The 27,037-nt window shown below is 47.2% G+C and overlaps 3 protein-coding genes across 4 annotated transcripts; 2 read left to right on the top strand and 1 right to left on the bottom strand.

Annotated features, from left to right (window-relative positions):
- Positions 1 to 414: 414 nt before the first annotated feature.
- Positions 415 to 10,294, bottom strand: vezt (vezatin, adherens junctions transmembrane protein). 2 transcript variants are annotated; one of them, XM_062482602.1, is made up of 12 exons: positions 10,148 to 10,294; positions 8,404 to 8,538; positions 5,914 to 6,003; positions 5,617 to 5,798; positions 5,241 to 5,525; positions 4,698 to 4,855; positions 4,399 to 4,547; positions 3,939 to 4,285; positions 3,655 to 3,848; positions 3,210 to 3,316; positions 2,921 to 3,128; positions 415 to 2,819 (listed from the first exon to the last, which is right to left on the bottom strand). In XM_062482602.1, exons 1-12 carry the CDS (start codon positions 10,181 to 10,183, stop codon positions 2,257 to 2,259), a joined length of 2,454 nt encoding a protein of 817 aa, XP_062338586.1. In that variant the 5' UTR covers positions 10,184 to 10,294; the 3' UTR covers positions 415 to 2,256. The 2 variants fall into 2 exon arrangements, with proteins under 2 accessions (XP_062338586.1, XP_062338587.1); XM_062482603.1 differs by having other exon boundaries at positions 4,698 to 4,843.
- Positions 10,295 to 10,386: 92 nt separating this feature from the next.
- On the top strand, positions 10,387 to 24,404 carry fgd6 (FYVE, RhoGEF and PH domain containing 6). Its single transcript, XM_062482601.1, has 21 exons — positions 10,387 to 10,668; positions 11,919 to 14,106; positions 16,176 to 16,290; positions 17,077 to 17,144; positions 17,259 to 17,289; positions 18,652 to 18,803; positions 18,947 to 19,103; positions 19,476 to 19,563; positions 19,807 to 19,857; positions 19,941 to 19,999; positions 20,134 to 20,205; positions 20,325 to 20,393; positions 20,506 to 20,589; positions 20,717 to 20,796; positions 20,898 to 21,000; positions 21,460 to 21,603; positions 21,696 to 21,798; positions 21,888 to 21,985; positions 22,096 to 22,224; positions 22,345 to 22,493; positions 22,595 to 24,404. The coding sequence occupies exons 1-21, from the start codon at positions 10,659 to 10,661 to the stop codon at positions 22,629 to 22,631; spliced, it is 3,987 nt and encodes a 1,328-aa protein (XP_062338585.1). The 5' UTR covers positions 10,387 to 10,658; the 3' UTR covers positions 22,632 to 24,404.
- Positions 24,405 to 25,073: 669 nt separating this feature from the next.
- Positions 25,074 to 26,712, top strand: ndufa12 (NADH:ubiquinone oxidoreductase subunit A12). The gene is made up of 4 exons (XM_062483049.1): positions 25,074 to 25,217; positions 25,850 to 25,932; positions 26,151 to 26,238; positions 26,436 to 26,712. Exons 1-4 carry the CDS (start codon positions 25,129 to 25,131, stop codon positions 26,614 to 26,616), a joined length of 441 nt encoding a protein of 146 aa, XP_062339033.1. The 5' UTR covers positions 25,074 to 25,128; the 3' UTR covers positions 26,617 to 26,712.
- Positions 26,713 to 27,037: the final 325 nt, after the last annotated feature.

Genomic DNA, 27,037 nt, shown 5'->3' with positions numbered 1-27,037 from the left:
GTAGGGGTCATGTTTCCTGGGGAGTTTGAGCTAACAGGACTGAATACGAAACCACCCAGAGACATCAGGATTACCCAGATATGGGCTGTTTTGTCTACCATAATACCACCACAAGTTCTCAATTTCACAAACAAACTTCAAGTGCCAGACCGGGACTAGAGCAGTGCCGGCTAAATGCATGTAAGGAAATCAGGGCTGTTTTTAGGAGCTCGTTCTGGGTCTCACGTGCAGAAAGGAGAGCACCAGCTGTTGCAGGTCAGACAAATGCAGAACTTTCCTGAGGGTATCATATAGCCCTCACCCCACCCCGACCTTCACCTCCACCATGCCCCATTTATCCAGGAGTCTGGGTTAGCCCCAGAAACATGAGATGAACATCAAGCCAAACGTGTCTGAGACAGTCACACACACTGCTTTGAGATGGCCTTTTATTTTACAAATGAAACATAGTCTGGACAGGAGGAGAGGACACACCCAACAGTGCAGGAGGCGAGGCAGACACAATGGTACAGAAGGGAGGGTGGGCACTGGGCAAAATAATGTAAGCAATTTTAAGGTTTTGCTATAAAACAAGAACTTTTTCTTTATACCAACAGAATGGTTAACTTTTACACTATCCACTCATTGACAGGTGCAGTTGGCTCGTGCAAACATTTGTTGAACATTCTGATGAACAAATTGACATTGGCTGCATAAATTCCTAGGTGCAACACTGAATAATTGCCTAAAATGCAATTCTCCAATCATTCTCACTGTAGAGTGACCCATTGTAAACACAAACACAGAGACAGAGTGGACTGGAGCCTCCATGAAATATTTAAAACATTCAAGACACAACAGTATTCAGGCAGAAGCTCCTTCAGACATGGAACAGTGAGCCAAAGGAACATTGGAATTCAGAAGTCAGTGGTAATTGCCATGACGATGTTGAAGGAAGCAGTAAAGTACTAAACCTACTTTATTGGCTCCATTGGATTTCTCACAGCGTTCCAGTCTTGTGACTTTGTGTGTCACATTTACATCTGGTCTCACTTTATGTCGCTCATGCCAAAGCCGTAGCCATGGAGTCAACATTGGGGGGGACTAATTATTTTTTTAATCATAATTTCGGACAGCGTGCGTGGTTGCCTGTTGTAGTGTAGAACATTTATATTTGTATTTATATTTTTATATCAATATATTGGGGGGGACATTTTGAACAGATTTGAATATTGGGGGGGATGTGTAATATATATTATGATTACGGCCTGGGCTCATGCTGAGCAGTACTGACCCTGCACTACGGAGAGGCCCAATCAAGTGCCTGCAATAAACATTTATTTTGTGATTTATGTAACACATTTTGTCAGCTGACAAATGTAAACACATTTCCTTAATTATATACAAGTACAGTGACAATGTTTTTGCCAACATATGACAAGACAAAGTACAGTTTAAGCTTAACATCACATTTAAGGTTTACTGAAGACCACATTTTCATCTGCCAATTTGATGTAGTGGGCTAAATTGCAGGGCTTTCAGCAGATTAACTGGTACTGACTAAGATGAGACACATGAAAACCTTTGAAAGAAACAGAAATATAGTAGTGCTATAAACCCCCTTTTCCACTTTCCTCTCAAGTGTGTGTGCATGTGTTATGGTCAGCAAAGTTCCACTGAGTAACTTTCAGCCCTCTGATTCACTGACTCACTACCTGAGAATCCAGCCCTGGCTGAACACACTTTCTAGAACATCTTAACCAGTACACCAGCATCACACCTACCTCTGCACAGTAGCCAACATAGGGAGCAATGAGTAAGGTGGTCACAATAAGAATCCAGTATTAATGATTTGGGAAATGTAACCAAAACCATGCATTGCTTTAGTTGTTGTAAAAAGGACATTCAATAAATGCATTTGTTGCAACAATCAACCTCTCCACAACCGACGCTGTGCTAACATGTGGATTGTTAAACCGGTACACAGAGGACATTCACAGGAGGTTAGAGTTTGTGTTGTTGGTTTTTTTTGTACCTGAGAAGAACAGGAGAACCCAGAGGGGATTGTGGGTAAGCGGACGGAAGAATGGAGCTGAGCGTCACACACGTTAACAGAAGAGCATAACGTCGCTCTTTAAAACACACATGGTCCTCCTTCACTCACACAGCTAAGGTGAAATACCATAGTGACTCATCAATAAATAAGCCAGACGAGCAGACTTAAACACGGCTCTTTGGGGCTCTGTTCGGTGCTACGTAAACCGTTGGTTGTGGCTTCTAATCCCCCTCGGGCACCCGTCCACTCGTTCCAGAATCCTTCTCTTCCTCATCCCCCTCCTCGTCATCTCCAAAAGTCTGCTCCTCCATGTTGGTAAAGGTGTGTGAGCGTGCGGCCACCTGGGCGGCGAGGGCGGAGCTAAAGCTGAGCGCGGCCGACCCGTGCATCTCCGTCAGCCGGTCCATCACAGAGACGGCGAGGACCCTCTGTCGCAGCAGGCAGTCCACCCCGTTCTGGCCCGACCCCTCTCCGGGCAGCCCGTCGTATTGGTAGAGACGCGTCGCGCTCCCCCCATCTGAGGCTGATCCTCCCTCCTCCCCTGTCTCCTCCCCCCTCTCCTCCACCCGACCACAGGTGAATTCAGTCACAGGCTCGGCCTCTTTCTCAGTCTCTTTAAGGGAGGGGTCATCCCTGACCTCCTCCTGGTTCTCCTGCTCTTTAGAACTCTCCGGCAGATGGTTTCCCTCCCTGCCGTCTGTCTCTGCCATGTCCACAGGAGGCGGAGCCTCCACTGGGGCGGAGTCACTCGGGAGTTCCCCAGACACGGTAGGCGTCACTGCGGCTAGGAAACAGCACAGGTAAAACGCTCATTAGCTCAGCGCAAGGATGGAAGGTGAAAAAGAAAAAAGAGGATAAAGGTGCACTGTAGGGGTTGGTAGAGACCTTGGTCGTTGAACAGCAGCTGTTTCCACTTCCTCCTCTCTCCCTCGGAGGCTCGCATGCCCAGCACGGCTTTGAGCTCTGACAGGACGCGGCGAGACTCCTCCCTCTCCCCCCGCTGACGCTCCCTCTCCTCTGGGGACAGCATGTCACACACCGAGCCCTTAAACTCGCCCTCGGAGTCCGAGTCCGACACGTACGCCTCCAGCTCCTGGCCAATCAGAGGAGAGACTGGTTAGGGGAACACACTGGCAGACTCTGAGACACACCATAGGTACCTCGGTGTTGTTACCTGTTCCTCAGGCACAGGGTCCCTGTCCTGGATCAGGGTGTAGGTGGGGGGAGGGGGAGGGGCCTTGGGGACATGGGGGGCACACTGCTCTGGGCCTTCAGGGGTTCCTGTGGGTCCAACCCCAAGCATGGATTAAACATTACATACACAGACACACACAATCTACCTCAACAACACTATTAGATTGGAATATGGATGGAAACTAGGGCACCCACCCCCTCACCCCTAAACAGTGTTCCTCCCTCCTCCCTGGACTGCTTCTTGTCCTATATTCTGAAGGAGGCACTTCCTCTCTGACTGTGACTGGTCTTTGGCCAGGGCGGGGGGGAGGGGGGGGGGGGGGCGAGGAAGACTTGACTAAAAATAACTCTCGCGTAACCATGGATACCCAGAGGCTACCAGGGGGGGTGGAGGAGAGAGAGGTGTGCATGTGAGCCCTCCTCACCCGGGCAGTTGTTGGCGCGTCGCAGCATGCGCTCCACCTGGCCCAGCGTGTCCTCCCAGCAGCCGGCGCTGGCCTGCATGTGGGGCTGCAGGTGGTGCAGCCGGTCACTGAGGTCCTGGTAGCCCTCGCACGTCACCTCCACCGCCTCCCTGGACACCATCAGCTTCTCCAGGTCGTCCTCCATGATGATCATCCTACGGGGGCCGGAGAGCAGGGGGAGGGTCAGAGGGGGGCCCGGGGGAGGACATGGGGAGGCGGGGAGGTGGGTGTTGGGGTGGACTCACTCGCTGAGCAGGGCTTTGAGGTGCAGCTGAAGGCTGCGTACCGACGTGTGGAGGGTGTTAAGCTCTCTGCATTTCTCCCTGGCACGCCCCACCCTGTCCGTGCCGTGGGGCCGCGGCTGGGTCTCAAAGTAGCGGTGGAAGTCGTAGCTGCGCTGCAGATCGCCCAGGCAACCGGCCAGGGCATGGTGCAGGGGTTCCGTTACCATGCCGATAGTGCAATGCAGAGGCGGACAGGCCTCACCCTTCACCTCGCCCTCCGAGGGTTCCTCCAATCGCAGTGGGGACAGCAGCAGGGCCAATCGGCGGAAACACTCTGAGCTCTGTCCCACCCACAGCTGGAACAGCACCTACGGGACGGCAAGCCGACAGAGTAAGTGCGAAACCTCAACTATTAGCCTGTTCCTTGTATCTACTGTCTCACGTCCGTCCCCCCAGTCGCTCTCCCTCTCCCAGGACCTGCCTTCAGGGCCGGGAGGCTGAAGTCGTCTGTGAGCTCCTGGGCTTGCTCGTCGCTCAGATGCTCCACCCCCAGGCCCAGGCCCAGCTCCTTCAGCGGAACTGCAGACACGTAGTTTGTCACGTTGTCGATCTCAGAGTTGAGGGGGTACGTGGGTAGACGTTAAGGAGCCCACAGGCTGTCACTGTAACATTCATATGTGCCTGATGTATACCCAACAGTTAGCCTGTTCCTTGTATTTACTGTCAACCCCACCCCCATCCCCTCTCCCCCTCTGGTGATCTCCCCAGGTGAAGGATATGATTTGAGCATGTGGCAGGTGGCTCTGCGGGATGCTCGGAAGGCTGAGCGGAGGGCCCGGTAAACCGCCTTCCTCAGGCCAATCAGCTGCTGCCCTCTAGGCCCCGCCCCCGGCCCGGCCCTGCTAAAGGAGCTGGCGGCACTCACCCTGTCGAGCAAACTTGACAAGTGAAATGTGATACAACTGTGCAGACGTCCCAGAGAGGGTGGGTAATACACGCAACACAGAACACGACAAGCCAACCACACACACACCCGACACACGACACAAACACAGACTGAACAGAGGATGAGGGAGGGGATGGGGGAGGTAGGGTAATACTGGGTAATACTAAACAGGATTGAAAGTTAGTGATGAATGAGTACACTTTGTGTGAATCGGATAGGCTACTTTTGAAAATCTACACTAAGATGCTGGAGTTGGAGTTAGTTTGAGGTTGGTCTGAGGTAAAAGTGCACACTAACAGTAAGGGACAGGCTACAATTGCACACTATTCATTAGCATGGGGGGAATGTGTAAGGAGTCAATAAATAAAAACACTTACAGGGTGAACCCCCTAGAAATGACCTCCGTCTCCTGCACCAGACGCAGGGATTTCCGAGCCAGGCTGGTCAGCGTTTTGCTGTTCCCCACCAGTGCCTGCAGCTCTGAGGCCCGGGTGTGTACGGCCCTCTGCATCTGGCCCTGCCTCCACAAGCCCGCTCCCCTCAGCCCCACCCAGCCCAGAACAACTGCACCCCAGGGGACGGCCGCCAGAGACCACACCCCCTCTGAGATGGTGTACAGGCCCAGGAGCACGGCGGCCAGGCCCACCAGCACAGCAACGTCCCTGAGATAGAGGTAAGGGGTTCCATGTTGTGACATAGAGTTAGATATGTGTGTGTGTGTGTACCAACTATGTATGTGTGTTGGGTCCCTACCAGTGTGAGGGCGTGGCGAGGAGGCGGGGCCTGGGCAGGGTGTGACCCAGGCTGGGGCAGCCCGAGGAGGAGCCCAGGGTGAGCAGGCTGGGGTCCAGCAGCTCAATCAGCTCCACATCCTCCTGCAGCAGAACGTCCTGCTCCAGCACACACCTCACAGAGTACTGGCCAAACACACCGTCCTGGAGGGAGGGAGGGAGACCAGCGCACACACGGGGGTAAGTCTTTGGGGAGGGAGGAAAGCCTCTTCATCCATTGGTCTCTGTCAAATCACGTGGTCTCCATGAAGACCCTTACCAGCTGCTGCTCCATCCTATGGGAAGCCGCGGCCTGGTGGAACGGGGTGCGCCTCCATACGGCTTCAGCCAATTGCCATAAAAGCCCTCCCTGTCAATCACAAAGGGGAGGGGTTAGGCCAACTATTTATAACCATACAGAACTTGTCTATTGTTTATTCTGCAGTGTAGTGGTTTCTGCTCGATACACATATGATACCAAACACACTCTGAACCAAAACAATAACAACCAAAACATTAATTACAGCACTGGCAGTCGGCCTTCCCAGGAAGCAAGCTCTTCAAAGATGAACAAAAACATGGATGTTTGCGTGTGCGCCCGCATGTGTGCTCCTCTGCCTGCCCCAGAGTACCCTTCTACACAAACACGTGTTCTCTGGTAACAGCATCTGTGGCTGCGAGCCTGCAAGGCTCCAGAAGAACTCAATTTTAAACACGAACAGCCTGCAGCCGACCACTCTAAACACAAGAGAGACAGACGGTGCATCCTGAAACACTCCTCAACATGACACTGCAGGCTTAGGAGACAGCGTCATAGCAACATATGAGAAAAGTAACATTATAAACTGTTCATCTGCTGCACTAGGGTCTGTTCCTGTGTTTTGGTCTGAAGAGAATGAAGTAAACAGCGACTCAGTTGTTTTAGGGCAGCAGTGTGATTGGCTCGGAGGCTGCAGGGCTATTGATTATTGATTCGAGTCTGTGCCCCCAGGAAGTCTGCTTTCATGCAAGACTGCCCAGCATAATGAGCAACGGCACATGGGAAACATACAGTCATTAATATGGTTACGTGTAAAGAGGTCTATAGTCAATTCCATAATTTTCCTTGTACTCAAATACTGTATCCTCCAATATTCTATATTAAAATGATTCACTGTATTCAATCCATTTAATTCTCTCTCACGCACACAAGCAGTGTAGTTCCTCCCCTGGTCCTAGTCTTGTTCTTTCTCTTTAGTATTCCGTTGGCATCACATAGCCAACATTCCGCCTGCTTTGTGTGCCCTGTCTGCCGTGTTAGAACATAAAAGAATGGAAACACTGCGCAGACCTTCGTAAGTGACAGAGAGTGAGTGTAATTCACGTCCTGTCTGTCTGTGTGTTTTAGTGCGTGAGAACACATACAGTAATGCAAAGCTATTATATGACCGTGTGCTTGTTATACTGCCATTAGGCCATCCTGTACTTCCCTCTGCAGTTGCCTTTCTCACAAAAGACCACAAAACACTTGGGACAATATGGTATCTCACCATTTAGGGTTCATTAAGATCTTCGGTGACAATAAATGTGACCATGAATGAGCTCAGCTTGTTCTGCTATCAAAACAGTTTGTTTTTGCTCTCTCTACTTCACCTCATCATACATCCTATGCAAATGGAACTATAAACACTGGATGATAGGGTCACAAGGTGCACGTCTCCCTTGTCACCTTTTCCCCCGTACGTCTCTCTGCATCGCTACAGGACGACTGAGTCTAACGTCTCCTGGTTTCCTGTTTTTCCTAAAGGCTTTAGAACAAGCGGCAATATCTATCCACCATCCATACTTTCCAGGCCTACATGGCTAAGCTCACGCACAACATTCACACTAACACGTACATAAATGGATTTCCTACAGATGGCCCAATTATCTCTATGTTTAACATGCTGAGATGATAAGCAACTGTTGGCCTTTGACTGTCAATAGAATGGAAGTGTGCACACACACACACAATGTATTTGCCCCAGCTGAGTTATCTGAGTTTAAGGAAGTATGACACCAAAAAACGATCCTAAGCTTTCCTGTCTTATATCCAGTATTCCCAAACACTCCTCTGAATAACAGAGGAAGTGTGACACAGACGGAAAGTTCCTGAACAAGGCAAGCACGACATCATTTCCTGTTCCGAAAGAAAAAGCATGAGAGAAAATAAAAAAAAAACAGACCAGGGAAAATGAGCCAATGGCACCATGTGAACGTAGCTAGCTAGCTGACACTCAACACACAGCTGTACACAGTGTGGATGATTTAAGTATATGGCAACGTGCTTGAGTACAAATGACCAAATAAAAAAAAAACATCTTCTGAAATACAGTTACTACACACCCACATTTCCCAAAAAGGCAGACTACATTTGGTAGAAACAAGCTGAATTCCGTAATCTCAGTCTGTTCTACTAAATCAGACACAGATAATGGAGTGTGGGAGGGAGAGGAAGGGAGGTAGACTGACAATTCTTCCTTTCACTAAGAACTCCCCTCAGCATTGGACACATTTCCTCAGTACAAAATAAGAATAAACTAGAGAACTACCAGGTATAGAAATAAACAGCTTTATCCGGATGGGTGTGCTTTTCCCACCATGCCAGTCTATTATGTAGGTCAAGCATGTGAGTAGAAAAAGTGTATATGTAGGCTACTATATAGGTCATCATTTTGGATCAATAGCCGTTGAAATGACTTTTGTCTGCACCAAATTCAGTGTGCTGTTGTATCATAGTGGGGTCACTCACTGTAGATTTGGGAGGGAAGTCCTGGTGGGAGATGGTCGCCTCTCCTCCACCACACTCCTCCTCCTGTGACACGGTCGGACATGCCTCGAAATCTGTGTGTCCTAGATCCTGCAGGTACTGGAAGAGAGGAGAGTTCTGCAAAAGCAAAGATAGGGAGATATAGAGAGAATAAAACAACTGTTCATACTCATGCTGGTTGTCTCTGAATTTTCTTGAATGGATTCTTTTTAGTTGGAATTTTTTAAGATTATTTTTACCTATGATTATTTATGTTTCTTCTGCATAATTTGTATAATGACTGTGCTGTCAGACAGAAACGGCAGGGGAGAGAGAGGATGACATGGGGGATGACATGCAGTAAATGCCATGGCTAGGGCTGCAATCGAACCCAGGCCACTGCGGTAAAGATTTAGGCTTATGTGGTTTGCGTTCTACCAGGTGAGCTGCTAGTGTCACCAACCAGGCCAGAAGAACACCATGAGCCCGCCAGATTCACTAGTTCAAGCGGCTGCCTCTCTCTGCCATGAAGCTTTTCATTCCACACAGATTTCAATAAAGAGCTTTCACACTTGTGTAATTAAACCCAAGCAGCAGATTCAACTGAGTAAAAATAAAAAGACATTCACACAAGCTATCCTATTCAACTCTCAAATCACCTGAGGTTAGGACACTGTAAGAAACAAATACCGATTCATATTTATCTTTTGTTTACATATCTAGTCACAGCCCCTTCATACTCACAGCACCATTAGATATCTTGTATAATATAACTCCAAAGTCCGGTTTAACAATTAGGTTGAAAGGAATAATCTGATGACGCTGTATGAAGTCTCGACTCATTCCATCAAAGATTAGCTCTGCACTAATGCACTGTAAACTAGGTTGTAACAGTGTGTGTTGTAAGACTTTTTATCTTAGCCCTGCACCACAACAGCCCCCTTGTTCTCTTCTTTCAAATGAGATGAGCAGTGAAATGTGTCTTATTTCAGTAGCAAACTATCTATAATTTATTTCCCTGTAGACTGAAACACAAACACTGAAGCACCGACAGATATTTCTGGATAAAAAGAAACGACATTTCAAGATTAAATTTGACCAAGATAGGCTACATGTGACCCAATTCTTAACTAACAGACGCTCATCATGTGGGGATGAGAGAAAACAGCGCATCTCTGCGTCTCTTTACACCTCAGTAATTGAGGACTCATCATATATTTCAAACAAAGCTTCCATATTTTTATTAGATGGATACTCACTTGCATGGTCGGAGGAAATCAGCACACATGCTCACACATCGATCCTTCAGTTGTGTTTAGCACGCATTTGCGCCGACAGTGACTCCAGACTATTCCCCACCCCACTTCTGATGAAACACCAACAAACCCATGATCTGTACAGTACTTGGCAAGCAAGCTAGCTACTTAGTTCTGGCTGGCAGCTAGCCTACTGTAGTTGGTAGTTCTGGCTTAAGTGTCAACGACGCTAATAACCTGGGTAAATTCTTAGATAGCGAGTGCAGCGGTCTTAATTTATTGTCGGGTGGGTGATGGATGGAGGGATGGGTGGATAAGGTAATGCTAGCTACTGTACAGTAGCTAACGTTAGCAGACAGAAAGGATCGCTGCATAAGCAACCCCATATTAGGACCCGCCATGTGAATCAGAAAACCTCAATAACTGTGTATCACTGTCACAGAACGCTGCGTGGTCATGATGCACAATCAATAAAATTGTTAAGGACAAACCTCAAATACCACATCTTCATCAAACTCCTCAGTCATTGCTCTCCGCCATCGATATGCAACAGTCACGCATTCTGGGATTGTAGTCGCTATGCGCTCAAAGACGAAGAAGTTGACGGAGGTGAAGCCTACTTTGTTTTGAAAACTACATTTCCCACAAATCAAATGGAGCGAGCTCACCGCTTCCTCACGTCTTCCATGCTTGTGCTGTGACAAATTTCTCATAGTTGCCTCTAGTGGCTGAGCACAGAAATGTCACCGTCCTAAACCAGGAGCCAGAAGAGGAAACAGCACCGTTGAGAAAACTTCGGGAAAAATGGAATAAAAATCATGAGGAGATAGTTTATAGACGCACCAGTCGCTGCATCAACGAACGATCACATGGATTTTAACCGCTATACGCATTGGTATTTGAAGCCGATAATGGTGTATTGTATAGACGACTTTTTAAATTCCATGCCATTCCATTGAAAGTAGGAATTTAACTCATGGAGAAAGGACCAAGTCGGGAGTCATGAGCTCAGGTTTGTTTCCTGGATGGATTGAGAAACGTTGTTGCATTTTGTCGACAAGGCAAATGTTGTAACATTTATTGTTAAGTTGATTGAAAATACATTATATAACAAAGTAAACTCTATTTTTGATATGCGTTATAATTACTGTGTTTCCTAATTATAGCTTTCATCATTCGTAGCTAAGCAAGAGCTTTCTTTCGATTTTATTTAGCCGTGGTTGCAGAAAGAAAATGAATGCAAGTTGCAGCATATGGCCAAATCTGTTCTCAGAGGGAGTTCAGCTCTTTGTGTGAAAACATCTGTGCTGCGGTTCCACTGATGGGCAAGAAACGTTATCTTGGTGAAAGCGTAGCTAGCTAATTTACCAATCGAACATGTCATGTTATACGATGTGAGAATGTTTTTTTATTGCGGAATGTGTACAATCTGTTTGGCTAAAAGTAGTGCTATATGGCACAGACTTTTTACAGACTTTTTCCATGAGTGCCTGTAGGTAAGGTCATCTGCTCGATGACTCCGCTTCTCGTGGTGTTGCCTGGCTAGGATTTCTTTTCGAGTCTTTCTGATCAGGCCTGAAACAGTAACACACAAACACACACACACACACACACACACACACACACACACGCACGCACACACACACTGGTCCTTATTCGAGAAACCTGTACATTATTAATCCATGCGATACAGTGAACAAGAAGGAAGCACGAGGAGAGAACACACAATTGAAATTGGAATCTCGCCAATGGAGCTGAAACCACATTTCCTCTGTCGAAAATAAACAAGCCAAGAACCGACTCAACTTCATGGGTCTCTATCAGAGAACGTGTGTCAGACATACTTAATAACGTGCTATTTATTTTAGAATCTCGTTCAATAGAAGTCATATGGACTCATCCTTCTTTAATTATGGAACCAGTTTAAATGATCAAAGACATTACTGTAACTGATGCAGTGACATTCATTCACTAATCACAGTATAAAGCATCAACGTTTTTCTGTTAGAAAGAAAACAAGAAGCAACAAAGAAACCTCATTACCACAGATGCTTGCAGTTGCTATCAGACCCCCTAAGCAACTATGTGCTAGAGAGCATTATAACACAGTAATCATTACACATAGTCTTGTCTTGACTCATTATGTTGTTCAGTGTAAGCGAGGATTGAAGAGATCATACATTTTGCCTCGAGGTGTCTGCAGCAGAATGCAGACACCATCCCTCTATTGTCTAACGTGTTCCCCTCTTCCTCTCTCTGCAGGTGTGAAGAAGCCACCAGTGGCTCCTAAACCCAAACTCACACCCTCTGCCAAACCATCACCTCCTCCCATCCCCCCTAAACCAGACCTGCCCCTCTCACAGCCCTCCGTCCTATCCCAGCCCTCTCCTGCCGCACTGAAGAGAGCTAAACCTGTCGTGGCACCAAAACCATGCCTTTCTAAAAACCCTGCCCCCTCAGTTGCCCTCCCCAAACCCAGTGTGCCCAACATCTCTACTCAGGAACAATGTGGGGCTGAAGAGGACAACCTCTCCCTCCTCAATTCCAAAAACGGGATTGTGGAGCCCAGCCGTTGCCACTCAGACTACATCATTCCGATTTGTTCCTGTGGGCTCCAGGAATGCTTGCCGTGCCAACGACTAGGGAATGGAAGTGGAAATTCCACGGAGATCAGAAGTGATGTCCACAGCCTGTGTCAGAATGGAAACTCCACAGAAGGTTCCAGAACGCTGGTGACCAGACAGCAAGTCAACACAGACAATGGGGAAGAGACCGTAGGGGGACAGATGGGTGGAGGGGTGATCAACAACCCCAAGCACAAGGACAAACCTCAGAGGCCTGAGAGGCACAGGAACCTAGAGAAAGGACAGGCGACAACAGAGGGACAGAGGAGCGAGCAACGACCGCAAGGAGAACAGGAGGTCCTGAGGGGTCAGTCTGGCTTGGTTGACCACTTACATGCTTCTCCAGAGGGGCCAGATACCGAGACCCGCTCTGAGGCTCCTAAAGAACACACTGACATAGACACCTGTAACACAGACAATATTGACACCAATAAGATGGATGTTGTCTCCCCAGCTCTCTGCCCTGCTCCTCGGACTGCTTCCCCTACTCTCCCCCCTCCTCCTCAGCAGCCTTCCCTCTCTACCACCTCTCCTGAGGCTGACAGACAGCCCGACAGTCCTCCCCCCCATATACGCAGCAGGGCTCAGGCTCCCAGGTTGCCACCCAGCCAGTATCTCCCTGCAGCCCCCAGTAAGCCCCTACCGGTGCCTCTGCCACGCAAACCTAGGAAGCTCGCCCTGGTGAGACAGGTTGGCCTGGAGGGCAGCACCCAGGAGTCGGCGACAGAGGAACGCATGCAGGTGAATGAGGCTGGGGACACTGGGGGGAGCGAGGGTCCGGTCCTCAGCCTTGTAGGTGTTGAACACACAGATGGGTTGTCTGAAGACTCTCCACCCATTCAGGACTTGGAGGAACCTGATGCGCCTATGCCCCCGCCTCGACAAATGTCCCTCTCCCCACGCCTCCACAGAGTGTCATACTTGGCCCCTTGCCTCAACAGGAACACCTCCCACTCTCTGGACCTGCTCTCTCAGCAGGAGCCGTCCGCACTGACCCCCGAGGGGAAAGGTGATGTAGAAGATGAGAAAAACGAAGAGGAAGAGGATGGGTATGGCGACTTTGAGCGTTACCCCATCACACGCAGTCTACCCAAACAGATCAAGCTCAGCTGCCACCCGCCTCTCGCCACAGCACGGAAAGCCAGCTCCATGGAGGAGAGCTCCCCCAGGGCCCCGCCCAGGAAGCCTCAGAGACACAGCTTGCCCGCACCGGCCCTCCTGTCCATCTGCCCCCCAGCCCCTCCACATGCCAACACCCCCATGAGGGAACTCCCTGCACCCCCCCAGGAGAAGGCAGGCTGGCGCTTCCCCCGGCCCAGCGTGACCTTCTTCAGCAGACAGGTGTCCAGCAGGAGCAGTGTGCCCCCCCAGGCTCGAGTGCCGCTGGGGGGGAAGCAGAGGGCACAGTCCTTCTCCGCAGCTGACCTGGCTCGCACAGATGGCCAGAAGAGGAGCCTCTCCTTCCGGAAGCTCCTAGAGCTCCCACTGTCTGTCAAGATGCTACCAAAGCTCCTGGTTAGAGGGGGGCAGTCTCTGGACTGTACCAGCGCAGAGCCAGATAGGGGGGAGAACACTCTGGAGCAGCCTAATGGCAGCATGGGGGTGCCAAACGGGAGTGGGGATGTGGGAGAAGGCTTGGTGGAGTACGAGAACGTTCCTTTGTATGAGGAGATACCGGAGTACATGAATCTGCCTTTCCACAGCGCACGGCTGGGCTGGAAACACAGTTTGGATGACCTAGACACACACACCGATGTCTACGAAGTGCAAGATCTCTATGAAAGCCCTGGCAACTATGAGAGATCGCAGGGCAGTGATTATGAGAGGTACTCTATGGTTTGCCTGTGAGTGTGTGTTGATGTCTGTGTGTTTATGAATGCATTTCTTTGTGTGGAACTTCATGTGTGGGTATTATCCTCATCACACACACTTACTGAAAGTACTAGGGTCAGGTTTCTGCAGTCTGGGAGTTTGTTTCCCTGTGCCATTGTGTCTTTTAGAGTCATGACTCAAGTATCAAGAGGCATTGAGTTCATGGACGCCCTCTGATCATTTGTTGCCTAAAGCAAATAACTCAGTCATGCTTTAACTACTTATTGTTACTTCAGCATGGTGAGAAACAAGAGTTGTGTTCCCGGGGGGAAAATAGGAAAGATGAGGGAATGTGTCTGAGTCCAATGGCAAGACCTGAGGCTGTTTTCGAGTGTAGGGTCAATAACAAAGACTGGGCCCCGCTATTACATGTTATGTTAATAACACAGTATTATCTAGGCTAGTAATTACATTGTTACAAAACATGCAGTACAAGTGTACGGCATAGTACATGAACTGAACATGGCTGTAAATAGCATTAGCAGGTTGAATAATATGAATGTGAAAGTTAGCCTTCTTGTTAGAGGCCCAGGCTGTGAATAGAGCATTGATGTGTAGCAGGTTGGGCTGTTTTCCTGTGGGTTATTTTCAGTGGCCAGGGCAGGAAATGTCTGAGAATCGCAGAAACGCCGCACAGCACTCTGAACAGGGAAAATAAACCTCCGCCAACCACTAGGCTCTCCTTCTTCCTCCCTCCCTTTTAATCACTCGCTTTCTCTTTTCCCTCATCACTCTCGCTCCCTCCCTCCCTTTGTCTCTTGAATTTTAAACGACTAGGCCTATTTTCAATTGTAGTTCATGCATTAGCATTCATAGTCGTAAGGCATTGAGAGAGATAGCTAGTCCTACAGGCCACAGGCAGAGGAGGGCAAGTGTCTGGAATAGTTGCTAACAGGAGTCTGGCCTCCAAACTCACCCTAACCTAATCACGTTGCCCACTCAAGTATTCTGGGTGTATCTGTTTTCGTAATGGATCACAAGTTTCCCGTTTCCACTGGGTGTGTGTGTGTGTACTGCTGAGGCACACAATAGCAGTGAGGTCAAGGTTAACTAGCTTAGTCAGTTCATAGGCTAGGTGGAGGTGTGTGTGTCTGGGTGGTGGGATGGACAAAGAATGTCCGTGGAATAATTGTCTATCTCCATGAATCTAGCAGTGAAGGGTATCTAGCCACCCCTGTTTGTTACTTAGAATATTTCTTGCATTTAATCTTGCTGTGTGTGTTTTTCGCTGTTTAAAAGTGACCCAAATGTGTGTGTGCTTGTGTGAATCTGTAGTGTTTCCCAGGCATCTTAGCCTGTTTGGTTTATGTAACTAGCTTCAGGCACTAAACAAGTGGGTCTCTGTGCCTGATCCAGTGTCCAGGAATGCCTGTCTATTGAGAGAGAGACGGGAGAGAGAGGGAGAGGAAGAGGAAGAAAGATATTGAGACGGAGGACAAGGAGAAAGAGATGGGAATGGGGGGGGTTCAAAATGAGAGACAGGGCAGAGATGGATCAAGAAAAGATAAAGTGCCGTTGAGCCCTGGTAAAGAGAAAGCAAGTGAGAGGAAGGGAGGAAGAGAATGATCAGTAGTCTGTTAAGATAAGGGGGCTAAGAGAGAAGAGACCTAAACACAGACATTGACAGTGCTGCAAAACAGCCTTCAGATTAGAAAGCAGACAGTGCTCGGGAGTTTGTTGTCTTGACAACATCTTCCGGAGATAGTTGTATTCCTATCACAACCCAGTGAAGCATAGATATAAACATCGGTGACACACCAGCACACATGTAATTACCTGCACTAGTGTGGCAGACAAACTTGTTGTGTATGACGGCTGTGCAGGAATGGTTGGTGCCAACAGACAAGATATGGAGTCCTCCTGGCTCTTGACTTTTTCCTGAATGTATTTGTGCGTGTGTCTGTCTGTCTGTGTGTGTGCAAATATACACTATTGTCAGTGTGTTTTCATGTGTGGGTGAACTCTTGAGTTGGTTTCCATGCGGATAGTTCCAGTGTGGTAATTGAGGCTTCCTGTTTGTCAGGGCCTGGCTGAGGCAGGACGGCCCGCAGTCAGAGGAGGAAGGCCACAGCTCCGACGAAGATGACAACAGCTCCACCTCCAGCAAAGAACACCTGGACCCATTAGAAGATAAACAGGTAAAACTCTCTTCGTACGTACACACACACACACACGCAGAAAAACAATGCTGTCATGTTTTTCAGCTGTAGAGCACAGTTGATATAGCTTCAGAGACCCACATCATTCGCTCACAGCTGGCACCAAACATTATGGGTGGAGGGCTGGTGTCAAGCCCACACGACAGGGAGGGGGAGGTGGAGGGCAGGGGTTATATCACACCCTGCCAGGGATGGAGCCGTCACTCTGTCTGATAGGGACTGGAGGGAGCAGATTGGATGTGGCTGTGGTGGAGGATGGGGTGGAGTAGACAGGGAGAGCTCAGGGGTCAGGAATAGCACTTAAAATGTCTTTGTCCTGTCTGGCCCTCCTATCTGTGATACTCTTAAAGATTGTGTCTGTGCCAAACACGACACACACACACACACACACACACACACACACACACACACGTGCACACACAATTAGGAGCAGGAGGCCCTTTCAGTCAAACAGGGGCAATGCCACTGTCCAAATTAAGACCCCAGAGAGACCGCCCTCTGCCACACTATAGCACTCACAATCAGAGACTGGAGAAGAGGTGAACACTCAACTACAAAGAGAGGGAGAGGAGCAATATTACAGCTCAGCTTTGGAACACAAAGACAAATGACTTGGTCGCCCGTTCAGAACCCTTGAAGATTAGACAGCACAGCAGGAGGCCAGCATGGTTGGCTGCAGTGACAATGTAAGTGAGACGTTGTCTTTGTCCAGACAACCCTGTCTGGCGGCTGTGGCTGACTGTCTTGTCTATCTGTTCTGTACAGCAGGAGGATGAGGTGAAGAGGAGGAAGGTCGTTCACATAGCCCAGGAGATCATGAGCTCGGAGAAAGTGTGAGTGTTATACACACCCCCACACACACACACACACAACACACACACACTTCCTACATGGTCAAAACATGAATCCCTTTTTTCCTGTTGATCACACATTTTCCCCCTCTACAGGTTTGTGGATGTTCTGAAACTACTTCACATAGTAAGTACTTGAAATCTTTATTGATCGACCATTTCACTCGGTCAGTTTGTTGGCAGCCGCTCTCCTTCCCTCTTGTGTTTCTGCTGGCGTCGTTCAGGGGTTCCGCCCTGCTGTGGACCCTGTAGGGCTGGAAGGTGAGACGGAGGTTAGGGGGGCCGGGGACACCTGCTCAGGGCAGGGTGGCAGGTGTGTGATGGGATGTAGAGCCTCCACACTGTCAGAGAGGTTGAGGGTGGCTGTGGTCCGTCTGATGATCTGTGTATCAGGGTGGCGATCATGTTCATACATTGGACCTCCATAACTACTCCAATACTAGCCACGAGGCTGTAAGGAATACTTTCCATTTAGTGTTTTGTTTATTTTAAGACTAATATCATTAAGCTTCGGTTCAGCGTTGTTCATGTTCTACATTGATAACGGCAAGATTTTCTTTGTTCAACCTGCAGAAAGTTTGGCAGAATAGACTAGAACCGAGAGGCACCTTGAAACCAACTTTAACCAGCACACACGCACAGGGTCAAGTGTCTGTGTGTCTATGTGAGGCTATGCGAGTGTTGAGTGGACCCGCAGTTGGATTACTTTTCAATTGGAGTCTGCAGGAGAGGGGGAGGGAGAGGAAGACTTTTAAAGAAAGAGGTCAAATCACATTCTTTAGTCTCCATAGCTGGCCCTGACCACAACAGCTGCTTCCTGGGCAGAACGAGTGGACCCCCAGACTTACAAATGCCTCAGCTAATCCTGTGTGTGTGTGTGTGTTTGTGGTGTGTGTGTTTGTGGTCCTCCACCCCTATACCTTATAGGTTGAGTTTTTATTTAATGTAGCCTACTCTTATGTTATCAGATCTGATGTGGTCGATAAGGCAGCAGAACCACCAGGACTGAGAATGTAGATGGGCTGAGAGAGATTTAAAAAACAAAACAAGTGGGGGAGAGAAGTTTGAGTCATGTCGCTTGTGTTTCTGTCACCCCTTTATACTTTTCAGATGTCTGCTGCCTGAAACAGAAAGGCTTTACTGTGTGTGTTTGTGTGTGTGTGTGTGTGTGTGTATGCGTGTGCTCAGCCCTGACTGTGGGTGTGGGTGAGTGTGTGTTTGCTGGGACATTTGGAAGGTGTCCTGTCTGACCACTTCCTTCCAGGTGGATGTGTGTGTTGGTGTGCCGGGCAGCGCTGACTCAGCACTGTTTATGTGTGTCAGAGTTACAGGGGGAGGCATGTTTATGAGGTGATAACCAGGTGGTCCTACACTGCTGGATGTTGTTATTCATAACCCCCACCGGTCTTTTGTGTGTGTGTGTGTGTGTGTGTGTGTGTGTCACTATACCCCCTAGTTTTATCAGCATTGACCTATTGCCTTTCTTCAGGATTTCCGGGACGCAGTTGCCAAGGCGACACGTCAGAATGGGAAGCCGGTTGTTGAGGAGCGTATTCTCAACCAGATCCTGTACTACCTGCCTCAGCTCTATCAGCTCAACAGAGATCTGCTTCGGGAGCTGGAGGAGAGGGTGGCTCACTGGTACACACACACACACACACTTTATACCATCAGTACCTTCATAAGATTTCACTCCTGTATGTACATATGGGTTTGCAGAGCCTCTGATACCACTGATATTTTTCTCGTTTGACCTTGTTTTCCTTTGGCTGTCCACTGTGTAGGTCAGATCACCAGAGACTGGCAGACATCTTTGTCCAGAAGGGGCCTTACTTGAAGATGTACTCCACGTACATCCGCCAGTTTGACAACAATGTCGCCCTTCTGGACGAACAGTCCAGGAAAAACGCTAGCTTTGCTGCAGTCGTTCGAGAATTTGAGGTATATTAAACATTGTCTGTGTTTTTGTGTGTGTGTAAACGGAAGAGAAACAATCACATTTGTTTGTGTTCGTTGGTTTGTTTGTTTGTTTAGAAAGAGAAAATGGAGAGTGAGTTTGGTCATTTCATAGGAAGTTCCTCTCCAAATGTTAATGGTTTAGTGATTGAGTTGGTCAAGATATAAACAAGCATCGCAGAGTGCTGCTCAGTATAGTTATGTGTGTGTGTGTGTGTGTATACAGTACCAGTCAAAAGTTTGGACATATTTTCCCAATGTCTCCAAACTTTTGACTGGTACTGTATATATAAACATGAATAAGTGTAGTTGTGTGTGACCGCTCTGTTTGTGACCGTTCTCTGTTCTCTGTCTCAGATAAGTCCCCGATGTGCCAGTCTAGCTCTGAAACACTACCTGCTCAAACCAGTTCAGAGAATTCCCCAGTACCAGCTGCTACTGACAGGTACATGCTTAATGAGTGTTAAATCATACCTCTGTCGGTGGACAGACAGAATATCCAAGCTCAGTACTTCCTCCTGTAGGCTTTGTTAGTTCCAGCAACTGCAATGATGCCATACTGGCACCTAGTGGACATGGCAGCAAACCGCAGCTTCCATTCACATGTGGATTGTGTCATTTGGCTGCCTAGCCACTGCACCATATGGAAAATGATCCATAGATGTGTTGTCTTTTGGACCCTCCCCAGATTACCTGAAGAACCTACCTGAGGACTCCTCTGATTATAAAGACACACAAGGTAAAAGAGCTGTTCCTCCCTCAGCCTGTATGTACCACTGCAAACAGCCTGACCTTCATCCCATGTCTCTGTCGTCCACACAGCTGCTTTGGGTATCGTGAAGGAAGTGGCCAACCATGCTAACGACATCATGAAACAAGGGGTAAGAACACAGATGTGTGTTGGACCAACCATCTTTCCTCTGGCTGAAATAACTCAAACTTTACAAGAACGTTTAAAGGTTGAAAAGGATTCTGAATTCATCTCCAACAGCCTTTGTTGTCATTGTCTTTTCAGGATAATTTTCAAAAGCTGATGCAAATCCAGTATAGTCTGAATGGTCATCATGAAATTGTGCAGCCTGGCAGGGTGAGTGACCTCTGAATCCTGATGCACACAGGTGGCCTGACATCCATGTTGTCAGTCAACGTTGACTGAGAAGGATGATCGAAAACTGAATGAATTGTTGATGTCACTTCCTCCCCCAGGTGTTCCTGAAGGAGGGCACTCTGATGAAGCTGTCCAGAAAGATCATGCAGCCTCGTATGTTCTTCCTGGTAAGTGCAGAGTACCCTGGGATACTGGAGGCTTTGATAACTGATGAAGGAAGTTACACTGTCACCATGTGTATGATTTTTAACATTCTGTGGATGTGTGTGTCTCTCCCAGTTTAATGATGCCATGCTGTACACCACTCCAGTCCAGTCTGGCCAGTACAAACTCAACAGCATGCTGTCTCTAGCAGGCATGAAGGTGAGTACAGCATTGAACCCATAGAGCACACAGGGCTGTCTCCATGGGAACTGTGTGGAGGAGAGCAGCCATGTCTACCTGTAAGCCTGACCCGTGTGGAACGGGGTTGGCGGTGTGTGTTCCCCAGGTCAGCAAGCCCAGTCAGGAGGCGTATCAGAACGAGCTGAACATCGAGAGTGTTGAACGCTCCTTCATCCTCTCTGCCAGGTGAGCACCGGCCAGCATCGAATGCTTAAAGAATGAAGCACCAAAAGTCATAAGCTCTCATTGAGTCATACTGTTGTGTGTATTGTTGTGTGGACCAACAGCTCAGCTACAGAGAGGGATGAGTGGCTGGAGGCTATTGCCAAGGCGATAGACGACTACACCAAGAAAAAGATAACATTCACATCCAGCCGCAGTCAGGAGGAGGTAAGGGTCCTATCCCATGTGGGAGGAGAAGCTAACCCAACTTCCACGAACCGTCCTCGCTGTGCACTTCAACCTAATTGCCGCCATCATCCTACGGTTGTGGAGTGATATTTGAATGAGTTGGCGGCCCTCCCGGTCAGAGGAGAGTGGCTTTGGGCTCTCTGCATGTCTATGGCTTTGTGGTCCCCAATGTCTGCTGCTTGACCTTGTTCTTCTGAACTGCCCTCTTTCAAATGTCAAGGATGGAAGCAACCTAATGCTCACCGTATCCTTCTGCTTCATTAAGGAGCATGAGGTTGGCCTGTATTGAAATACAACAGACACTGGAAAGACATGGCTGTCATACATGTAGAGATGCTGATGTAAGAAAAATTGGAGGGGTCTCTTTATTTTGCCCAGAGCAGTATATATGTAACCTCTCTTTCTCCCTGTATATATGTCACCTCTCTCTCCCTGTAGTCTGATGGTGTGCTGGACAGTGGGGCTCCACTGGGCTCCAAGGCTCCTATCTGGATCCCAGACCTGAGAGCCACCATGTGTATGATCTGCACCTGCGAGTTCACCCTCACCTGGAGACGACATCACTGCCGTGCCTGTGGGAAGGTACCACTGCACACGCTCAACATGTCTCCGTGTCTGTCTGTGTGTGCCGTTGGGTAGTCTAATATCACTGTGTGCTTCTGTGTGTGTTGCAGGTCGTGTGCCAGACATGCTCCTCGAATAAATACTATCTAGAGTACCTGAAGAATCAGCCTGCACGTGTATGTGACCACTGTTTTGCCAAACTGCAGGAGAACAGTAAGCCCTTGGGACTATTGTATACATATTAGGATAGTAATTGCCTTTCTACCATTCCAGTGGTTAAATATAATGTTGTTGTTTTGCAGGCGACCGCTGTGCGTCAGCAGCAGTGTCGCCCAGTGGGAAGTCTGCAGCGTTCTCTTTCTCCAGGAAACAGAAGAAGATCCCCGCTGCACTCAAAGAGGTGCACATATTATTCCAATATTAACAAACTGTCAACTCGGCAGTCTGCATGTAGAAGATGATCTCAAGAGACTAAGCGCCATTTAAATGTGTTCCTTACCCTCCGTGTAGGTATCTGCAAACACAGAGAACTCCTCTATGAGTGGCTACCTACAGAGGTCTAAGAGCAACAAGAAGCAGTGGAAGAGGCTGTGGTTTGTCATCAAGAACAAAGTCCTGTACACCTACGCTGCCAGCGAGGTAACACTGTCTGCAGTGCAGGCACACGTCTTGGTCTTGGTTGTGTTTTTCTTTGGTGATTACACTCTCTCTATAGGCCTAATGTAATTAAAGTGGGTTTATTTATCTGACCTTGCCCAGGATGTTGCTGCCCTGGAGAGCCAGCCATTACTGGGCTTCTTCCTTCGGGAGGAAAAGTATGGACCCTTCCAGAAGTTGCAGTTTAAATTGTACCATAAAAACACCCTGTTCTACATCTTCAAAGCTGACGATATCCCCACAGCACAGAGGTAAAGGGGTAACTTTCCAAGGAGAGGGGAATTATGGGCCAGCTACTGTAGGTTTTCATTCCCAGTTGCAGAGGATTTTAAGATGATGTTGTTTTTCTCAGGTGGATAGAGGCTTTTCAGGAGGCCATGATTCTGTAACATAGCCATCGTGGATCAGTACCTGTCAACTCCTGCCCAACACCTGGAGCCAGTTCAATCAACAATCTACCCTTACCACAGGTCAGGGGTCACCAGCTCAGGAAGCTGTCACCATACCCTGGGTGGAGTCCTGTCACTCCAGATGTCCCCACCGTCCTGCCAGACACTGCCACCGTCAGTGGTGCCCATAGCAGGCAGCACTGTATTTGTATTTTTATCATGATCAATTCGTTTTTTAAAACAGGGCATTGTTGTGTTAGCATTATTATTTACTTTTCTTCCAAGAGCCGCCCTGACAAACAAGCGGTCAAGCCATGCTGAGAGGTAATGAGTGTTCTCAGGCTGCTGGAGCTGCAGCTCTAAGGCAAGTGGTAGTGATGCGTCACAGCTGTGGGTCAAAGTTCAAGTCCAGAAGTGTGTGTGCGAAAGTGTCATTGGTTTATTGTTGGAGGGCGGTGTGCTACCTTTAGTCAGGTTCCTACTGCCACTTTAAATCCTTGAATGACTTTGAGGATAGTTATGACTGGGTTTTAAGAAGAAATTTGTTTTTTCTTTGTTTTGAAACTAAATATGGTGCACGTTATCAACGTAGTATTTGCCAAGAATCCAATGAGAACACAGGATCCATCCACTTTGAAATGAGCACCTTGTTATAACATACTCTTAACTGAGGAAATAGACTGAAATAACATGGACAATGACATCCGTGGCATCCTTTAATGGGGAATTATGATAAGGCTTTGATGTATTGTTAGGGATTGGATTCAACTGTGAAACAATTTGAGACAGAAAATGGGTATTATGTTTGTAAAAAAAAAAGCTAAAGGAATAAGTCTCTATCTGAGATTCTGTTTATAAAGTGCCTCTGTTAGTCTTGCAATACAATTAACATATGTATAAAATGGTATACTGGAGAAAACTGGAAATCACATTAATGTAGATTTTAACTACATGCCATTAAGTGTTTAAATATATTTTAGACAATCACCACTGATGTGGTCTTATCAAAATTGGGAGTGTAACATTTATCTTTCTTGTCAGGGTTAATATTTATAGTTTTGTACATTTCTCATTGTCCATAATTTTGTTATCATATGAATTACATGTATTTGCCATGACATTTGTAAAAGCACAGGTTGCCTCACTAGTTTTTTTGTTGTAAATGTAACAAAATATATTGTTGTGGCAGTTTTTTAATATTTTAATCCAGTACTTCCTCTAATTTTATTAGCAAAATTAGATGGTTTCACAAAGAGGTTGTTTACAAAAAACGTTTCCTAGTCTTTTGTTGCAGAGATGGTTTGGATCTTCTTAGAAAAAATGCATGATCATCAAAGGCCATATTTGAATTGATAACTAGGGACCAAATGAAAATATCGGTTTCTTTTACATCCGTGCCTTAAGTATTATATGATGCTGCACCATCATACAGTTACTGTATGTTGTGCCTTTAACTCCCTGGCTTAGTTCCAGGCATAAGTTGGCCTGCTTTTGTCAATTAAGGATGTAAATACCCATAATGTATTTAAGTGTAATTTGACAGAAGTCAGATGTACTAATCAGGTTGCCATAATTTGCACTACTCCATTGTGGCCTGGGAAATTAAGTTTATTACACTGATGGAGAATAAAACTACAAATAATTTAAAGTGTCTAATATTCACCCTTTTCTAGAATAGATCCTAATCATACATTTGCAGCTACATTGTCTACTGTATACAATGTTTTTACGTAACTGTCAGGCAACAGTTTTTAATAAAACTCCAAGTCCTTTGCTTCTTGTCTCAGTTGAATGCGTTATGAAATCAAGGGGTTGAGAATACATGTAGTTAACATAGCAGTCACAGTCATTTTTTTAGAGTACAGATTAATGTAGTGGCGATTCTTAAATATTTTGGGTTTGTGTGTGTGTAAAATGTCCCTGCTGTTCCATCTTTTTCTTATTTATAGCAAGAGATTAAAGCGCTCGGTGCCGACTGAGATTAAAGAATTGAATGACTCAATACTTAGCCACGGCTCTGAATCTCATGCAGGGTTTACCCCCATCTCAGTCTCACTTAGGAGGAATATATTTTTGAAAACTCGTGACAGTATTCAGATTTGCTGTTTTCCATGATTTGCCCCCAACATAAAGCCCTCTGTTTTAGTGGAAGAATGTTGGAGTGAATTTGCAATTTCTTATAGTCTCTGTCTAAGACGTACATATTAATTATTTTGTTGGTCTTTGGTAGCCTTGGCCTATATATTTTTCCAGTTACCTTGAAACGGTTTTATTATAAATGTGTACTGTACATGGGTATGAGCTGGTATTTACAAATTGATGATAACAAAAGCAAATCGAAAAATCAAGTGGGTAGCCCTACCGAGCATACGGGTACTTGCAGTGGGTACATTGCAGTGGCCAACTAAAAGGAGGAACCTAATACTAATATTTCCGACTGTCTGGTCGGAAGTATTTACATGTAGAACTGTCCACCGCTCTAAAATCCTGTGTAAATATGGCGGAGTACGTACAGGTCTTTCGAAGGGCTTTGGGACAGATAGGAGGTCATGGAGGTCTTCGTGGGCTACTAGTTCAATTTTTCAGGTCATTATATGATATGTTTTTGTTTTAAGCACCGTCACATCGTCAATTTGACAGCAATATTCGTGTCACGTTATCAAGTAGTAGCTTTAGCTAGTTAGTAGCTAGCTAGCATTGGAGTTGACATCATGCATAAACGTTCATGTACTTGCTTGCTAAGGTAGATACTAGTGTCCCATTATTCTGTTTTAGCTAACTAGACTTACAGCCAGTAGCGCATACAAACTTGTAAAGTAAGGTAATGCAAGAGAGCCCGTTTACTTCTCACCTTGGTGCTCAGATAGCACTGTTACCAGATAGCTACCCACTGTTATAACTAGCTAGATCAGAGGTCTTCAACCCTGGTCCTCAGGGACCCCCTGTCCTGCATGTTTTAGATGTTTCCCTGCTCCAACACACCTGATTCAAATGAAAGGTTGTTACCAGGCTTCTGCTGAGCTAAATAACGACCCACTCATTTGAATCAGGTGTGTTGGAGCAGGGAAACATCTAAAACATGCAGGACAGGGGGTCCCTGAGGACCAGGGTTGAAGACCTCTGAGCTAGATGGTAAAGACCGAAATGCGAACAAAATGCGTATGCGTATTTGATTATCTCCCCTAAAGTGTTAATGTGTCCCTTCATTTTCTAAATAGGGTAAATGATGTCAAAACAGGAGCACTGATTGGTGAGGACAAGTATGGAAACAAGTATTTTGAAGACGCACGTTACTTCTTTGGTAAGACTGACGACACAAGCTTGAGTACCCACACCATAGGAAGACATACAATACACTGTGTGTGTGTGCGTGTGCGTGTGCGTGTGTGTGTGGGGGGGTCTGGTCTCACAGATATCCCTGCTGATTTAGATGGCTGTTTGGTAGCTAAACCAGAATATTGGTTCTGTGACAGAATTGTACTCCGTTTCATGAGATATACCTCCTCTTCTCCCCTGTAGGACGACACCGCTGGGTGGTCTACACCACGGAGATGAATGGAAAGAACACCATGTGGGAGGTGGATGGTAGCATGGTGCCCTCAGAATGGTAAGGACATCACTGGGTGTTACTGGGCACGGTTTGACATAAACTGCTACAGCAGATACTGTTTTAGCACAATCCCAGTTCCAAATATAAATATGGAGTTAGTATTGTATGTTTAAAGTGTTTAATGCACAGGTGTTTAGAGTCAGGTTCTAGTTTCGATGCTACAGAGGTAAACTCCCTACTCTTTATCTCTCTAGGCATCGCTGGCTGCACTGTATGACTGATGATCCCCCCACGACACACCCCCCCGTGCCCAAAAAGTTCTTGGCTGAGATTCACCAGTTCAATGTGAGCGGCTCAGCTCAGCAGTATGTGCCCTACCCCACTACCCGCAAGAAGATCGAGGAGTGGGTTCCTCCCCAGGCTGGGGCCCAGTGAACTTGGTGACCCCATCTGACCTTCGACCCCCTGTAAATTATGACAGATTTCTTGTCTGTGTCCTTTTCTCTCAATAAAGTCTCTATACAGATATAAGTGGTTGTAGAGTGATCTGATGAGGCTGCATGCTTCTGGTGACCTGCAACTTCTGTTGAAATTAAGTCAATATCATGAGTTTAACAGATCCATGATTTCATTAGTTAAATTAATATGCTCACCTCACTTTGGTAGATCGCTCTCTCTCTCTCTCTCTTTTTCACTGTGTGTGGGTTTGTGTGTAACTGTGTATAATAGGATTATGCTGAGCTAAGAGTAGATTGCAGAATTTCACACAAGGGTGCCTGGTAACTCTAGTGCTGACTGGTCATCAGATGAGCATCACATCAGGGTGTGTGAATACCCAGGGGAAGGACAATTACGC

This window comes from Osmerus eperlanus, chromosome 17, assembly GCF_963692335.1.
Source record: "Osmerus eperlanus chromosome 17, fOsmEpe2.1, whole genome shotgun sequence".
Taxonomy (NCBI): Eukaryota; Metazoa; Chordata; class Actinopteri; order Osmeriformes; family Osmeridae; genus Osmerus; species Osmerus eperlanus.
Note: the sequence above shows the minus strand (reverse complement) of the source record. Positions and strands in the feature narration are given on the sequence as shown.

Excerpts from the sequence above, each read along its gene's own strand:
- ndufa12 (XM_062483049.1), top strand. The coding sequence starts at position 25,129 with ATGGCGGAGTACGTACAGGTCTTTCGAAGGGCTTTGGGACAGATAGGA. Across the intron at positions 25,933-26,150 it reads AGACGCACGTTACTTCTTTG|GACGACACCGCTGGGTGGTC; the intron begins GTAAGACTGACG and ends TCTCCCCTGTAG. Across the intron at positions 26,239-26,435 it reads AGCATGGTGCCCTCAGAATG|GCATCGCTGGCTGCACTGTA; the intron begins GTAAGGACATCA and ends TTATCTCTCTAG.
- fgd6 (XM_062482601.1), top strand. Across the intron at positions 17,290-18,651 it reads TTCTGAAACTACTTCACATA|GATTTCCGGGACGCAGTTGC; the intron begins GTAAGTACTTGA and ends GCCTTTCTTCAG. Across the intron at positions 20,206-20,324 it reads AAATTGTGCAGCCTGGCAGG|GTGTTCCTGAAGGAGGGCAC; the intron begins GTGAGTGACCTC and ends TTCCTCCCCCAG.
- vezt (XM_062482602.1), bottom strand. The coding sequence starts at position 10,183 with ATGACTGAGGAGTTTGATGAAGATGTGGTATTTGAG. Across the intron at positions 4,856-5,240 it reads ATTTCTAGGGGGTTCACCCT|TTTGCTCGACAGGGTGAGTG; the intron begins GTAAGTGTTTTT and ends TCACTTGTCAAG. Across the intron at positions 2,820-2,920 it reads GCTGCTGTTCAACGACCAAG|CCGCAGTGACGCCTACCGTG; the intron begins GTCTCTACCAAC and ends GCTGTTTCCTAG.